Source organism: Ornithodoros turicata, chromosome 5, assembly GCF_037126465.1.
Source record: "Ornithodoros turicata isolate Travis chromosome 5, ASM3712646v1, whole genome shotgun sequence".
Taxonomy (NCBI): Eukaryota; Metazoa; Arthropoda; class Arachnida; order Ixodida; family Argasidae; genus Ornithodoros; species Ornithodoros turicata.
In genome coordinates, this window is record NC_088205.1 from 72,893,087 (window position 1) to 72,909,857 (window position 16,771).

General features: G+C 47.0%; 2 protein-coding genes across 4 annotated transcripts in view; both read right to left on the reverse strand.

Annotated features, from left to right (window-relative positions):
• The window catches only part of LOC135394745 (uncharacterized), a 36,054-nt gene extending 29,496 nt beyond the window's left edge, over positions 1-6,558 (reverse strand). For all 3 annotated transcript variants that reach the window (XM_064625662.1, XM_064625661.1, XM_064625660.1), the window contains exons 1-6: positions 6,416-6,558; positions 4,057-4,250; positions 2,968-3,120; positions 2,680-2,882; positions 738-929; positions 1-106 (exon numbers count right to left, since the gene is read on the reverse strand). In XM_064625662.1, coding sequence (XP_064481732.1) covers positions 1-106; positions 738-929; positions 2,680-2,882; positions 2,968-3,120; positions 4,057-4,212 — 810 coding nt within the window. In that variant the 5' untranslated portion in view covers positions 4,213-4,250; positions 6,416-6,558. The remainder of the gene's footprint in view (positions 107-737; positions 930-2,679; positions 2,883-2,967; positions 3,121-4,056; positions 4,251-6,415) is intronic.
• Positions 6,559-11,471: 4,913 nt separating this feature from the next.
• Positions 11,472-16,761, reverse strand: LOC135396186 (proton channel OtopLc-like). The gene is made up of 7 exons (XM_064627213.1): positions 16,506-16,761; positions 14,119-14,348; positions 13,933-14,053; positions 13,631-13,865; positions 13,328-13,494; positions 13,069-13,240; positions 11,472-12,626 (listed from the first exon to the last, which is right to left on the reverse strand). The coding sequence occupies exons 1-7, from the start codon at positions 16,680-16,682 to the stop codon at positions 11,722-11,724; spliced, it is 2,007 nt and encodes a 668-aa protein (XP_064483283.1). The 5' UTR covers positions 16,683-16,761; the 3' UTR covers positions 11,472-11,721.
• Between the last annotated feature and the right edge of the window lie 10 nt (positions 16,762-16,771).

The window sequence follows — 16,771 nt, forward strand, 5'->3', positions numbered from 1 at the left end:
ATCGATTGGGCTGTTCGGCTGCTTACTGACGAGCTGCTCCTCTAGTAGCTTGTACGTCCTCGGAGGACGCAGTGAGATTTCTTTGTCATTGTTGGTAGAACGATTGCTGTGGGATAAAACGGTTTCAAAATTCAGTATAGCTAGTGTTCGACTTCAAAAGAGAAAACGTTACTGCCGACAATGGGGTGTAAGGTATCGACCCTGGCGATGAAACTCCCCAATCATCGCCATTAAAATAAAGTTGCTTTGTTGTTCAAGAGAGCAGAGGCAGAGTGAGTACCGTTGGATGAAGGACAGAGAACAAAGGCGCGTCCCAAAGCACCTCTTAATTAATCAAACCGCGGACCGTGGCGAAACTTTGGTTAAGAACGGGTGTGTCTAGGAACTGTATAAGCACACTCAATCGCATTTGTTGGTTCAGATCAGAAGTACACACTGGAGTGAACTAACGTGTTTAAATGAACGTACGTTTGCCAACTGATATGCTTTGATTATCTAATATATTGCACTTAACTATCGGGTTAGCCGCTTAAGCTTTTAGGATGACAGACTAACAATGTATAATGTCCAAATGAAGAGACACGTGGAAGAACTTCAAGGGGAGCATACCGATTGGTCTTTCCTGCATTCCATAATTAAGGGGACTACCAGTGGCGCCAAAGGGGACTACATATATGATAGGACCACAGGTAGCACGAATCAGGAAAGATTCTTTTTTGCATCCTATTCATGCTTACCAGATAGCGGCGATAACTTTTTTGCGGACGCTGAGCATGTCTGAGATGCCTGGATATTCCAGACATTGGTGTAGCTCCTGAACGTTCATGTTGTCGAAGTGCACCACGCTCATCAGCGCCTCCCCTTGCTTATAACGTTGCTCGGGAGCGTAATTCAGCCATCGCATGCCAGCTTCAAATATTTCCATTTCACTGCAACACAACAATGGGCGTCCTGGTACGCATATTCTCAAGGTTACACCAATCGCTCGTTATTGGCCAGGCTTGGCGGTGTACCCAGCCAAGTTACGAAACGTGGTCAGGAGCGCATCGCATGTCGCTGTCATATCACACAGGGCATGTGGCATCTACCGACACAGGTTAACTCATCGCATGAACGTTCCGATTGCGTGTAACGCGTTACGACATACAAGATATTTGCCAAATGTGCTACGGTAGTGGCGGATAGTAGAGGTCTACAAGCGCAAACCGACAGCGGTAGAGGACAAGGTTATTGTCAGGTTTCGCTACTCTGCTCCAAGTTGGCTATTGTCCTACTTTGTGCTGCACAACAAACTTGGAAACTTGGGAGACTTGGCTATTTTCTGGCTACCTTGTACGTATTTCTTTGAACTACATTTTAGCTGTTGTGTACATAAATCGGAAGAGTTCGTTTCATCGTCGCGCCACATCTGATACCGGAGTACAGTGCGTTCACTACTCTCTCCTCTGGAATGTTTCCCTTTGTGTGCTGGTACGTACATGAGCACTCTGCAGAATCCTCTGCTTGCTAAACTTAATCTGCCGATCCACCGCTGTGGCGTAGTCCATGACCATTACACTCTAAATCTTTTCACACCTTTAAAGGTGTAATAACGTGTATGGCGCACGCCTTTTTAGGTGTAATTTTGGTAACATCAAAATGGAGCACGGTTTCGCACAAATTTTCTTTACTCGAGTGTTGTCTGTCCTCCAAAAATTCAGTCTTGCAACATCTCAACATTGTTCAACAGAATTGTAGACACTTGCGCGTGCATGATTATCGATAGCGATGCATATATGCATTAGCTCGTACCTACGATATCCAAGACATAATGAAAGCAAGATTTGCACTGACACTTGATCTTTAGTAATGCTTTCCAAATTTTGTAAAATATCATCCTGGAGATGCAATGTTACGCAATCAGGTTGAATGTACATAGCGCACACCTTTAAAGGTGTGAAAAAGTTTACAGTGTAGGCTATATTATCATCTGGTTATCGGATGTTGCAGCGATTACTAGGCCAGTAATGTTTCGCATGGAATCTAAAGCGTCCACGCCCACGCCCATGTCCACGCCCATGTCCACGCCCTAGTCCTGAACATGTCGTCAGACTCGATCCTAGACTTAGCTATTCATTCGTCGGTGTGTATCGCATATGTTCCAGTCCACGTGGCAGTCCATATGTGGCCTGGTAGCTACAAACCACTGACGACATTGGCTGTACGCACAATGGATAAGTTTGGATACTTTCTCAAACAATGATCACTCAGGACTTTCACCTGGTAAACCTAACAGAGAACACCAAGAAGCACTGCAAGACCGAAAGGTACAGTCTGTTACGTGAGCATGTCCTCACAACTTCAGGGGAACTTATGTGGACTGGAATGATGGTAGCACCTCCTGAGGAGCTCCGTTACAAGGACAAAAGGGACAAGGAGACAGTTAAGAGCAGACGACATCGCCTCCTCGTCCCATCCGTCTTGTTCCTAAACTCCTCCAACTCAGGGAGATGCTATGCCGTCGTTGCAATTACACCTGCTAGCTTGCCTACTGTTACTGTGTTCTTTGTCTGGAAGACAGAGACAGCGTATAACAGTTACTTGCACCTTGCTTCAACAATAGTCGCAAACTGTTCCCTGAAAATCCCCGGCGAATTTTGCGATTTTTCGCGAAGATTTTCAAAGCTGCGTTCAACATACCGTCGACACCCTATGGATTCCGCTGACATAAGTTGCATAACGTCCTCCATTTCCATCTCGAGGAATTCCTTGGTCGTAACAACTGACATGAAGTGGGAGGTCAAGAAGTCGAAGGACCGCCTCTCTTCGTCCTCTAGGTTCAGCCTCCGTGCAGCAGAGTACATCAACATTTGTTGTCCCATTGGCGTTGTTTCGGTTTCCAACTGAAAAAAATATATATATATATAAAGATGCCGGTTACGGTACCAGTGGCATATCGCTTGTTTCACTGATGATAATGGAACGCACCTGAATACACTTCTTGACGACGTCTGACATGTGCAAGCGGAAAGCTGCACTGAAAACGTCTGCCACGTTTTCTGGTGCTACGATCAGTTGTCCCGTTCTCATGTATTGGAGAAGAATTTTGAACGTGGCAGCAGAAATGCCAGAGAGCTTCAGCTGAAATTAATTCGTAATGTGAAAGTGTCCTGCGTCAGATCGCATCATATAGATAGAGATGAGCACGGGTAACGTTGACAGTAGCTGCGCAGTGGATATTTAGTATATCCGCGGCCATGGTATTTGTAGGAAAAAATTTACGCGACGAAACTTTTTCAGCGTACGAACTGTCCAGGAACATTGTGTCACATGAAGTTGTGTAATAGCACTTAACGGATGACACAATTTTGGATTCACCGCGTACTCTCAATTATGCCTCCACCTATAGGAGACGCCGTCAGAGACACCAAAGGCCTGTTTCTGTTATGACGTCCGATGGCGCATAGTCGAGCGGCGTAGCGTGGCACGCTACGTCACCTTTCTCGTGCTTCTGTTTATACTACGTCGTGCGCCAGCGCAACTATGAGTGACGTGCTTTTCCATGTGCATCACCATAGCGATGCCCGTGCATATATAGCGAGCCACGCGAAAGACTGTGGTACAGAGTGTGCGCCGGCGTGCCCTGTCGTCCAACGTCATGGGTAGAGCACTCCCACGCGAAGCGTGCCCAACCACCTGCCAGGGCACGTTGGTTCACGCCGCACATTGGTTCACGCCATACGCTGGTCCACGCCATACGCTGGTCCACGCCATCTTGCGCCCGAGTATAAACGCGCAGCGAGTTGCGTAGGCAAGTCAACGTCCTTGCTCGTCGGCGTCACGCAGTAAACCGGCCTTATGTGCAGATAAGACGCGGATATCCGCGCGCACCAAAGAGACGTGCCGTTTTATCCGCATCTTAACCGCGGAACTCAGGGTACCGCGCGGCCAGCGGTTATGACCGAACCCGCGCACACCTCTAATCATGGAGCATTCCAGTTGTTCTTGACTCACTGGTCACACTGGTGCCAAAGTCATTCATTGCGAACGATTAACGACCATCCCAATCGCACATACCTTGTTCTTTTTCCTGTTTTCATCCTTCTCGAATGTGCGCTTGAAGAAAGGACTGTACTTGGTGAGCATCTCTCGCTCTATCCGGAAGACTTGTTTATCAACGACTACATCCACGTGTGGCCGAGCGGAACCTCCACCGGCTTCACGCGGGTCCATGGTTTCAAGGTCACTCGCCTCGGCGTACAGATGCAAATCTGTAAAGCGCAACAAAAAGATGAATGAGCTATAAAGAGATAGGGTTTTTCGGATTTATTCGAAAAAAAAAATAAATACAAAACACGCCAGTAAAATTGAGAGCAATGCGGTTTTCCGCTCTTGGAGGTTCCAGTGTCCGAGAGTTCAGCATGCCATGCTGGTTGACGGGGTTCGTTTCCTTGTGTGTGTTTTATATTGCGTGATAGCGCCGCGAAGCAACTGTGGCTATCAGCGGCGCACAGACGTGGACAGATGGAGAGACGACAGCAGGAAGGAGTGGGGGACAGGGGTGGGTTAGTATGCGGCCTGGGCCGATTTCGGGGGGAACTGTTCCGACATTCGTCTGGAAAGTCTTCGGAAAACCCAAGGAAAACCTCACACAGCACAGCCGGTGGTAGGATTCGAACCCACCACCTCCCAGTCTTCAGCACGACCTTGGCTACCACCGACGAGCGTACGCCTTAGCCCACTCGGCCATGCCCCTGGTAATAAGACCTCTATCCGATAAACGTCATCATGAACGTTGGTAGACAGACTGAAACCGAAACAGACCGGAAGGGTAGGGCTTGGTTGCACGAATGGGCACTTGTTCGCTGCCTCCTATTGAAAGAAAAGTGGGACCCAAGGTCGCGTCCCTTTCAGGGACCATCGTTATCCCCAGAAGACCGTGGCTTTCGGACGCGACCTTGTTCGACCCTACTTCGAGCGTAGTTCAACTCTACCAAATTGGTGGCGCTGTCGAAAACTATGACGTCATTTGTTTACAAACAGGGAGAGGTCTATTCCTTCTCTGTGAACATTGCCTCGTATCGCGGGTTACCAGCCTCCGCGACAAACTCCAGTGTGGTTCCCCTGATCCGAGTCCACTATGCAGCATGTTGCAGTCTTCCACCTCACAATGTGACACAAACACCCGTGTAACGTTCGTGAACTCTACTCTTGCCTATACAGGCACCTCGGCATTGACGTCGCTGAATGTCACTTGCAGATGACACAAATTGTCTTCTTCAAAGGACAGCTTCTTGTTGCAAAGCACTACGCCTCGCGACTATATCAAGGCATATCCGGATTTCGTCACGTGATACAGCTGTCGTTGTCTTGTCAAGTTTGCCTTCAGGATGCCGCGTTTTCGCAAGGCAGCTTCTCGTTCTTTTTGCATGTTGCTTCAGCAGTTTCTTTCCTCTGGAATTTCGGATATCCACTCGATCGCAAAAATAAAATCCTAAAAACTCCGAATCCTCGGGAAAATAATAAACTCCGAAAAAAAAAACACCCTCCGAATATGCCACAAAATAAATCCCGAAAATTCGGAACCTTATGTTTTGGCAACACTTTCCAACGGTGCCCCGTATAAAGAACGATAAATTAACCGAGGCGGCTTCAAACATGGTTGAAACAAACACGTAAGCCTCCAAATGCCCAGAACCCCGCTCCAGTGCCCCGTTGTCTTGTTAATGACCAATGAGAGACCAGACGTTTATTCGTGGATGGATGGATGGATAAGTGTAATAGCCGTATCCGTCAGTGGACGCGTAGGACACTCTTTACGACAACGTATCGCTGCCTTTTCCCCCGGTAAGACGCATGCTAAATGCTAGGTAAACTCTGTCTTCACGACATTCTACACGGTTTGTCTGTATGACATAGCTACGCAAAAGCAGAAATCGAAATCTGAGTGCTCGACTGAACGCGTACTGTGCAAATTTGTTTCGGAAACAAAAATTTTGAAACGAAAATTTTGTAGTGAAAACTTGATCCCCTTTCGCGGATGCGTCAACCCGTCCTTACAAAATTTGCCTTTCATTTCCTCTCTAACTTGCGATCATAAATCATAAACCGCTATTCTACAGAAAAGTGCTAAACTAACAGTATACAAGGATCTTTTATTTGGCGTGACTGCAACATCGAAGAGTGAATGACAGTCATATTTGACCCTTCCGCACTACGGACACCACAGGAATTGAAAAAGAAAACACGACAGAAGAAATAAGAGATTCAATGAAAACAATAAAATTATGACACCCATTACGCACCCATCACCGGTAATCCACCGAAGAAAAATGTGACAATCACATTGTTGAGCTGTGTTCGCTATGCACTGAAAACATCTGGTTGAACGTACATATTATACATATTTAACATGTATCACATGACTGGCTCTCACCGGAAATTGCCAAGGAGATGAGTTGAGACTTTCCTTACAGCGGCCTGGACCTTTGGTCACAAAATACACCTGCTAGATGCAGTGCCATTTAACCGAAAGCTTCCAAGGCGCCGCGCGCCACAAAGCGGTGCTCGCCTCGAGGGCTGTCGGTGACGCAAGTTCCACTTTTTCTTTTCCACCTATGGTACGCTGCCGACAGCCATGCACCAGTCAAATATCTTGGGCGAATGACACTGTTCGGCACTAAGGCAATATCATTTACACTCCAGCACCCAAACAATGCATCAGTCTACGTCTGTGCAAGTCTGTGCAGTTTACACGTCTCGAGAATTCACTTGATACAATTACCGATTATATATGAACGAACAGGAGATTGGCATCTCGTATGACAAAATAGTACTGTTGCCCTTTACAAACCACTTCCGGATTTACATGTTCACATCAACGGCTGCGAAGAGTTTCTCATGACTCTTCTAAGGATCACCGTTGAGTCATCGACAGATCCCTGTCCTGGTCAGCGGAAGATCACCAGTGTCTCTCGGTGGGGTGGGCCATTGAAGTCTTTGCCGATCTACGTCAACTGGTAGTGTGCCACATTCCAATTTTAGATTACCTGTGTACCACGTCACAGTCTGTCCTTGAAAGTGGGCCGCCTAAAAGCATCACAGTCTACTTAGGGGTTCATCGGTCTACACCAAACAAGTTGGCAATTGTAGAGGCAAAGGAGCCCCCGGTGACAGCCCTTTGTGTTCAAGAGTCACTTTGGCATTTCATCCGCCTGTCCACGCGACACCACAAGCGCTACCTGGTTCAAGCTATATCTAGGACGACAAGCTCCACATTCCACCAGCCTCTCCTGCCATACCGTAGCTACCCAGTTAGACATCATACCCAGTTACCCAGACATCAGGATACATTGGAGCGCTGAAAGGAACACACAAGACAACACAAGAGGCAAAAAAAAAAAAAAAACGAGACCACACGGGCAGGCCGTCTTCCTCTCAGCGCTCAAATGTATCCTGATATCTACCAACGTGCCAGAGCAGTACCCCGATACCCAGACATAAACGCATTGCTAAGTCCCCTTTGCCTCTGTGGAGTATATGGCGGCTCCCAGCCTTGGTATCACGCTTCAAGATCCACCGGCAAAGAAGCATGTACCAACTTGTGTCCAACGGCAGCAGAGTATCTAATACATAGCATAGAAGGGCGCACGGTAATCTACAGAGACGGGTCTACAATAGCTTGAGGATCCGCATGTGCCTTCGTCCTACTCGCATCAAATCTTGAATGCAGTGCCCGTTTGTCCCACACAATATCTTCGACAGCAGCAGTGTTGCATATGCATAACCTTACCTTGATTACCTGCGTAATCCCATTAAGGAATCAGGGATCATTTGTCTTGACTTTGCCTAGTATTCGAACCAACTATGGCTACTTTTCTTTCCAGTATTTCGCGGCCAAAGTTTGGAACTCGCTTCCACCTTATATTCATACTTGTAATTCGTTAGTGGTTCTCAGGAAGATGATTCATGATTATTTCATGGGTGAAAGCGCTGTGTAATTGTCGTTGGTGCTTTACATATCAGGTGTTGACTCTTCATGTTGTTGATATTGGTGTTTTCTTCTTTGATTGAAAGGTCCTGGTCCTGTATGAGTCGTTTGTAATACTAGTTATTTTATTTTTTTATTTTGTGTTTCCTAGCGATCACTGTTGTATGTCAGCTTGAGTTGTATGCATACAATATTGGATCAATTCCACGCCTATGGCGTTTGATCGTTCTAATTCGTGCCGTATAATGCATTCAATTTCTTTACCCCATTTTGTATGGCATTACCTCTGTACAAGCTGTAAAATAAAACATTTGAACTGAACTGAACTGAACTGAACTGCAATGCTCCTCGCCGTGGAATATATAGAGTCGACGCCCTCACAGACAGAGTGGGTGTAATATATAGCGACTCCCAAAGCTGCTCTCCAACCTCTTGCATCAGCTGGAACTGTATCGTCATTGCCGTAAGTGACATCGAAATCCACATGCGGTGAATGATGGGCATGACATAATATTCCAGTGGATACCGGGCCACTGCGGCATACTTTTTCTTTTTTTTTTAGCAGTTAATTACTGCTACTACTTGGGCATGTCGCAACTTATGCTGTAGCGAGCTGAGCACATCAGAACTGTTCTTAGAGGCAAATATGCTATCAGCAAGTCTGACGCAAGGTATATGCTCACCCTTCTCATTCGTCATCTGTCTAAGCGACAATAGCTCTCCGACGAGGGTGGTTCCTCCCTTCACCACCAGGTTGCCCCAGAGCTCACCGCCTAAAGTCACTGGATTGTATCTGATTGGATTCCAGTGACTTTAACCATTACCATACCGCCATCGTTTCCGAGGATGTTTGCCAAGTTGTTCCACCGGCTTCACCTAAATATGCTCTACACTCCACGATTATATAGATTTAGTGATGAGGATCCCTAACAGGGCCGCATGTATGGGCCTGTAGATGACACTGCACACATATCATGGAGATCCGTGTCGACGATAGCTGTAGCATCTCCAGGCAACCTCAGCTCCGCTGGACAGCCGACCTTTTATTTATTTATTTATTTATACCCTCAGGGTCAAGCACTACAGAGGGGAGTGGTTATATGAAATTAGCAATACGGCAGTTGAAAATTGGTTGGATTAATACATATCGCTGAAGACGGAAGGTGGTTCCATTCCAACCTTGTTCGGGGTACGAAAGAGTTAGATACTAAATCGGTCTTGCAGAGCGGTATTCCCACCTTATGTTGATGATCAATACGCGACGAGATAAACCAGGGTGCAGTGAGCAAATGTTCTTTTAGTATTGTATTGTGAAAATAAATGGCGTGAAAAAGAGTGAGGTTCTTCTGATCCAACGAAGGTCCTGGGTCCACTTCCAAGCCCTGCAGGCGTTCGTGCAGGTTTTTACAGACACTAAGCCGGTGACTTCTCTGTGACCAACCACGCGGCTGCCATTTTCTTTTCATTTTTATTCCTTAATTACCATTTTATTTGCTTTACTGTACCTTTCATTGAACTGGAGTAGCCGGCTCCCTTCATGAGCGCCACATTATACATTGTATTTTCAGAACGTATTCACGTGCCGGTAGGACTGGCATTTTTCCATTTTATATTTCCTGCACCAAACCAAACCAGAACTGAGCTGCACTACTTTTATGAACGATCCTTTGTGATCGCCATATTCGGGCCATGATGTGTACTCGCGGGCTGCTGTGTACTTCTAGAGCTACCAGTCATTGCCTCGATTATCCGGACACCTCGGGAGTCGTCCCTTTTCGTCCAGATAACGAATTTCCGGATAACCGAACCAAGCAAACTTCCGAGGAAACCTGAAAAATTTGGGAGATCTCTTCATAGCTCCAGAAAAGGAAACAAGTAAAAGATCGTTACTTCAGAAATTCATGCGAAGTGAGCTGATTGAAATTAGTAGGCGCGCCTGTGACAGAATCTTGGTCACAGCCACGGCACATGCTGCATCACCCTGCTGTTCAAAGAAGGGTGATGTCACAGAAAGTTGGTCCAGCATACATGCTTTTTGTCTGTTTGCAAATATCTTTGGCATGGGCCAAAAGACGATGTTTTCGGACAGCTTGGACATCGACGTTCACATGTGGATTGCTTGCGCCCGGTGGGAACAGGACACCTTTTCCGCTTATCGTGTGTCCGCACACACCAAAAGGGAGTGACCTCTGAAGAAAGGGGAGTCAAACAGTATACAGAACGGTACGCCACGGTGAGATGTGACCCATTTCCGGAGTAGTGCGAATACAGCACATGGCAGGGACAGAGGACGTTGACGCTTCTCCGGATAAGCGAATTAGAATGACCTTTGTCCTGGAAGATGTCCTTTGTCCCCGTACTTGCTGTCCGGTTACGGATAACGAATCCCGGATAACGAACCCGGATAACGAATCCCGGATAACCGAGCCAAAATCCAATGGTAGCAGGTTCGTTCCCGGTGATATAGTCCGGATAACGAATTTTCCGGATATCTGCATGTACTCCGGATAAGCGAGACATGACTGTATACGCTCTATATGCTCGTATATACAAAAAAAAAAGGTAAGTTTAAGTAAGTAATTTTTAGCCTTTCGGAAGAGATGCATTACCAAAAACTTACTAGTACACTCTTAAAAATGATGATGATGGTGGAGGCGCTGGGGAAAGGGCTCGCCGTTGTCGGCCTCACAAAGGTGGACAACGTCACGACTGACGCCCTCGGGAATGTTCGTCCTGGGACGACTTCTAAGGGCTCTTAAAAAGTGAACTTCACCTCATAGCACGCTCCTCGCTAACCATCATCCCGAATGGCAACGTAGGCGTACGCCTTTTTTGTATCACTTATGCAGCACATACTTGGTACAAAAAACGGCGTGCGCCTCCAGTTTTCATCAAATCAGTGGCGAGAACGTTCTCGTTCGGGACGATGGTTGGCTATAGGAACGTGCTATGCGGTGAAGTTCATTTTTAAGAGTGTAGGGATCGCTTGTAGTGCTGGGAAGTAAACCTCAGAGTCGGGGGATTAAAATCAGGAGTACATACAATCTTGGGGCTTACCAGTTGCAATTCCTCCCCAATTTATACTCATATTATCCATGTTGTGTACAGATTCCATAAAGCAAGTAACTCACATCGAACGTCAGGAACGCGTATCCCTGCGATGAACGATACATCCGCTATTTCTTGACTTCAGTAGAACGTACGAGTATGACATCCGTATAACATCTGAATGACATCTCTATCTCCTCGATTAATGATACATCCGCTTTTTTTTTTCTTCAGTATAATGTACAAATATTCCGTTCTTTATCTCCATGGTAGTTTCGGAGACAATATTTTGGGTACGTTACTCATACGCACAATTCTCTCGTACATGCGCCTCGAAGCAACTGTAATTTTATTTGTTTTATTTGTCATGGTATAGTGACAGCACGCACCGCCACTAGCGCTTTGAGCCAGTATTGATCTCAATAACACGTGGTCACGTTTCGACTCTAAAACGTCGTGGGTGTAAAAATTTATTCGTAAAAGTACAACGCAGCATAACATCTAAAAATTGACTTTAAAATTAACGCGGTACCGTTTCAACAGAACAATGAGTGGTGTATACACACACTAACAACAGACACACTTAAATGATTGTAAACAACAGAAACTGGAGAATACACATAGTACACGACCAGTGCCGTGTAAACTGAGCTCCTCTCGCAAGTGCCAGCCTTTCTTACGGGTAAATACACGGTGTCTTATGATCACTCCGTCTCATAAGCGGACTTCCAAATATCAGCCAGGCATACCGAAGAATGAAACCGGTAGAACAGCATTAACGGTACCGTCGTGTGTTCGACAAAGATCCACGCGTACAGACCGTAGTAAGACTTTCCCATGAAAAATCTACCGGCCGTTTTTGTTTCAAATGTGTACACGATCCACATGGTGATATTGAGCACTATCAGGAAAGAGATTACCTCTCTGCCTGGCTTCTCATACCTCAGAGCAGGACAGTTGCTGCACCGCCTCAACCCAGCAATAATCAGCGGCGTCTGAGTAATGACTTGCACAACCGATAGCACTTGCAGCACAATGCGCACCGTACTGCCGCCATCTTGAATCTCGGCCATAACCACGAGTATCGCGTGCGCGAAGTAAAACGGCAGCGGAATGAAGAGCAGGAAGTCGTCCAGTAGCGTGATGGGGTTGCCGTTCACATCGAGCCGGGCAACTCTCGTGTAAGCCATGAGACACGCCACAAACGCAAGCAGCATCAGTCCGCCATCTTGGATATGATAAACCAGCGTTCCGGTTTCCAAGTGTTTTTCGTGGCACGAAGTCACAAAGAATACTATGAGTATGACAAGAGATACCAAGAGTACCATAAAGCCGAGGAAGATTCCTCTGTTGGCAGAATGGCAATCGGCGCTAATGACGAAGTTGTTCTCGACAGTTTCAACGGAGTTTCTCCGTTCGGCCTCGTGGGACTGAGCAGACTGGCCAAGGTTCTGCAAGATGATGAACCAGACACCAGCGAGAAGAAGGTTGAACTCTATGGTGAAGGGGTAAAGGTAGGGCATGGGTGCCAAGTACGCAGGCGAGAAGAGGTCAGCAGCCGAACAGCTGGTGCGGACAACGCTGGAGGTGTTCCTGAGCTGGTCAGCAGCTACGTCGTGAATAGAGGTGGTCATCAGTGAGGGCGCCAAACACATGTGCACGTTCACACAAAAGGTCACACTTCAAAAATGGCAGACAATTATTTGTATCATTATGCCGTTAACGGCGCTTTGTCGCCTCCCCACACAGGGAAATCGCCTTGGACCTAGCCTGCATATTCACTCTCTTTTGTGTAGTATCCGGGCCCGGAATGGCCAGAGACATTGCTCGTTGGCCGCCCAGAACGGTACACCGCCAACCACCGGGAAGACGAAGCCCTGTAAATCCCCCCCCCCTATCTCCTTGGGCATCTCCGACATTTCATCCCAGTAAGATTTTTCGTCCTTATCTGCCCCCTGGTAGTATCCATCAGCTCATGATTCCCCACCACATGCCTCGTACTGCAATGAGCAACGTGCAAGAGCGAAAAGCAGCATGTCTCTGAAAAATACCTTTTATACTTCTGTTAGTCGCTTGGCTATTGAGGCCGTCGACAGCCAAACTGGCTTCCACAAAATCACCGTAAGCGTCATCAACAATGGTGCTGAACCAGAAGCTCAGCGACGTGGCAATACAGTGCATGATGCCAAACTGCGCGAAGCCTACGAACCGGTTTATCACGATCTGTAAGAAAACGGTTTCGTGGTATAGCTGATCTTGCCCCCACACCCCATATGGAGCAATGAAAGTAAAAACAAAAATATAGCGTACGTTTGAGTATTTAAACATGAAGAAGAGCTGGTAGAATGAAAAGATAGGAGTAATAATGTGAACAGTCAGGACTGACACATCTCCGCAGTCCGGCTTTGAGCTCATCCAGGCTATAATCTCCTGTCCAAGAAGCAGGCCCTCGTGTATCAGGTGACCGCAGCAGAACACTGAAATCATTCACCGGTCAGGAAACAGCGCCTTTGGGCAACATGCAGGTGACATCGGCATCATCACAGGCCATCATTCTCCATGATGTGATCGTGAATGATGGCCACGACGGGTGAATTTGCCTGAAGCACTTGCCTGTCATGCCCACTTTGAGATAGAAGCTGCCACTGTGCCGCCCAGTAAGGAAACTGTATCCGCTCTGTCTGCCAATCATGAACCAGTTGAACATGTCGTCCGTCCTCAGTGACCCGCTGTCCAGATGGCTTACTGAATTGCGTTCCTTGCGCATCCGTCGTTCGTACCGAGTGAGGTCGCAGTGAAGGAACAGCAGCCAGAAAAGTCCAACGAAACAGGCTGTTGCTATGAACACCTAAAAGGCATGTACAGTGTCTACAGGATTAAAGTTTACAATATTTTCCTCGCGGTTATTTTCTTACGTGGTCCATGCGGATGGCTTCGTTCCCTATTACGTGTACGGGTCGTATCATAGTGAAGATACCTCCAAAGACAACCACGAATATGGCGTAGATGTAGCTCAACAGTGACGTCAGATTCTTCCTGCAGTTTGGACACAAGGACACGTACGGTTGCCAGTCATCGTGCACGCCGGACCGTTCACTTACCACAGCATAGATGCATTCTCAATGCTGGACATGTATGCCGAGAACGACCTCTTGTGACGAAAGCGAATGTCCGAGCCATTGTCGCCCGAGGCGATGCAAGACCTTTTTCTCGCCTTCGTTATCACATACACGGAATGCTGAGGAGACTCAATCCTTTCTGAATGGTCGCCGTCAGAGTCCACGGAAGGTAAGCTGTGCGTTCTTCGGTGAAGAATAGCTCTGCGCTGTGCCTATATAGAATTAGTGGGGCGTGGGATAAGTTTCATCAACACTACAGTCATGCTAACTCGACAACAACCAGTTCGACGTGACACGTGATATGGTATTCGACGCGAATGTTCGTGCTTTGAGCATCGGGCCCATTCAAGATCCACTTCACCACGGGGCCCCGCCAACGCCACGTAGATACAGAAGGCCTGCTTATTGCCTCCTCTCCCTTCTTCACTACGGTTACATACATAGTCAAAATTCGTCCGCTATATTGCGATCCGCCGTTCTGCGAATTAAAGAACTCTCAAATGATTGCAGCTAACTCAGAACGTACATAGACCTGAATCTGTACACAAAAAGTGCGACACGCTTTCCAGAAAATCAGTCTTGAGACAGATATGGGGCCGTTTTGCGTTTTATTTTGGAGATTTCCCATTTAGTACGTGGGGATGTTCAATCACTGCTCGCAGACGCCGGCGGTTCGTCTCTATGGCTATGACCGCTGAAAGCTCGTTCGTGATTGGCTACCGCCGTTGAAAACACGATCCTGATTGGCCGACTCTTAGTTGTTACGTCACGTCGACAAGTAAGCAGCTTTCTCTATATAGGTAGTGTTGGCCCCGCGATGGCAAGTCGACAAAGCGAGTAGCCTTGTTTTGTGTTCTCGTCGCCACTCGAGTGTTCTTAAATTCTTTCGTCCTGATATCGTGAATACTATAGGCTGTGCCGCGGTTGGCCTGAAAACGATGACGCACGCCGTAAGGCTTAGTGCTAAGTCCTCACGTCCTCACTAACAGTTAAACCACAAGTGGCACCGAGTTGGGTTACAGCAGCGTTCGGATACTGTTGCGCTGCCCGTCATATCTTCTTGATGCTCCCAAAGCACTTACGTACCCTACACTATAAAAGCAGAACTTCACCGCATAACACATTCCGCGCCGTAATTGTTACATATAGCTCCTGATTTTAGGAAAAAGCGGAGCAGGCGCCTTTTTGGGGGGGGGCAATTAAATTTCGTTTTTAAAGTGTATTTCTCAAATTGCCTGTTTCCCTTCTTGCTCTCAAACTGCGGGTTTCCCTTATTATTCTCCGGAGATTAAATTCGGCGGAAAAACCCATGATCCTACAAGGCCACTGACGACTGTGTCCGCAATTTCTCTGGGAATAATTTTCTTTGCAACTTCCACTTATCACGGTTTCGCCGGCCGTTCTATCTAGCTCTTTATCTCACGTGAACATGATAGCTTGTTGCCATGTTTAGACACGTGAATGCCGGATATCATTCCCGGTGAGCATTATCAGTGTGATGAGCGTATAGGTTCTGAGCTTTATCTGTGTGTTTGTTTTATCCTGTAAAAAAACCCTGTGTGGCGACATGTTTTTTTTGTCTCTCTTTCGCCCGTTTTAATTCCCGAGTGACTTATTGTTGACCCGGTGTGTGCTTGTCCTTTAGAAGGTATGTCGTTAGTGTTATGTTCTGTAACAGACGTTGTCGTGACGTGGGTAAGTAAAGTAACAATAACCGGACGAGGTATGGCATGCCATTATTCTGCGAGTACTGCCGTGGCCACTGTTAACCAATCTCCCGTTTCCAGGACAGTATGTGTGTACAACGATGCTGAAGCGAAAAGAAGTGACACTAATTTCTTCCACGGCATGTTCTCCTGAGATGGTCTCATCATACCTTCTTAGCATTACATCCAAGTTTTTGAGCTCAAGAAACCACAACTGTCCATTTATGCCATCTGTGACGCCCTTGTGTGACAACATGTCCCGCCGCTTAGAGGAAAGAGAAACAGACAGAACACAAAACGTTTCTTTCTGTCTGTCTGTGTCTATCTCCCAAGCTCAGGGACATGTTGCCAACGTCAAGTATACTATACCAGCTCGCTCGCACTTTACTTCTATGTTCATCAGTAGTACATCTTGTCTTGCGTATGGTCGTGGATGTCTCCGCAGCTAGAACCCACCACTGCCGTGCAAACTCAAACCCGTAATCTGAGCTAAGCTTTTTTTTTTACATCGCTACGACATCGCTACCTAACAGCGTAACCCGTAGTCATTCGGTCTAGATTTTTATGATTCCTAGGAGACACTTCAAAGCACATAGCATACGCCAGCTTAGGCTCACATTCTGTCCTATACAGCAGCACCACATAATAGAAAAGCAGCCGTACCACTTCATGCAGGAGTCCCCTGTGCACTGGTGTCGATCCTAGCTGGAAACCAACAGTAACCGGTTGGTCTTCAAACGTTTCTTCAACTGTTGTTAATTGGCGCGGAAATGATGCCGCCAAGGCTGGTCCTGTTGAGATTTTACTGCCATTGCAGGCACGGTTGATGCAGGACTGCATTGCCGAGCATAAAACGTGTTTCTGAAAGTGTGCGCCGCCTTCTGAGGGTGTCGAACAGAAACAGAAAGGGCAAGGCAACAGGGAACGGC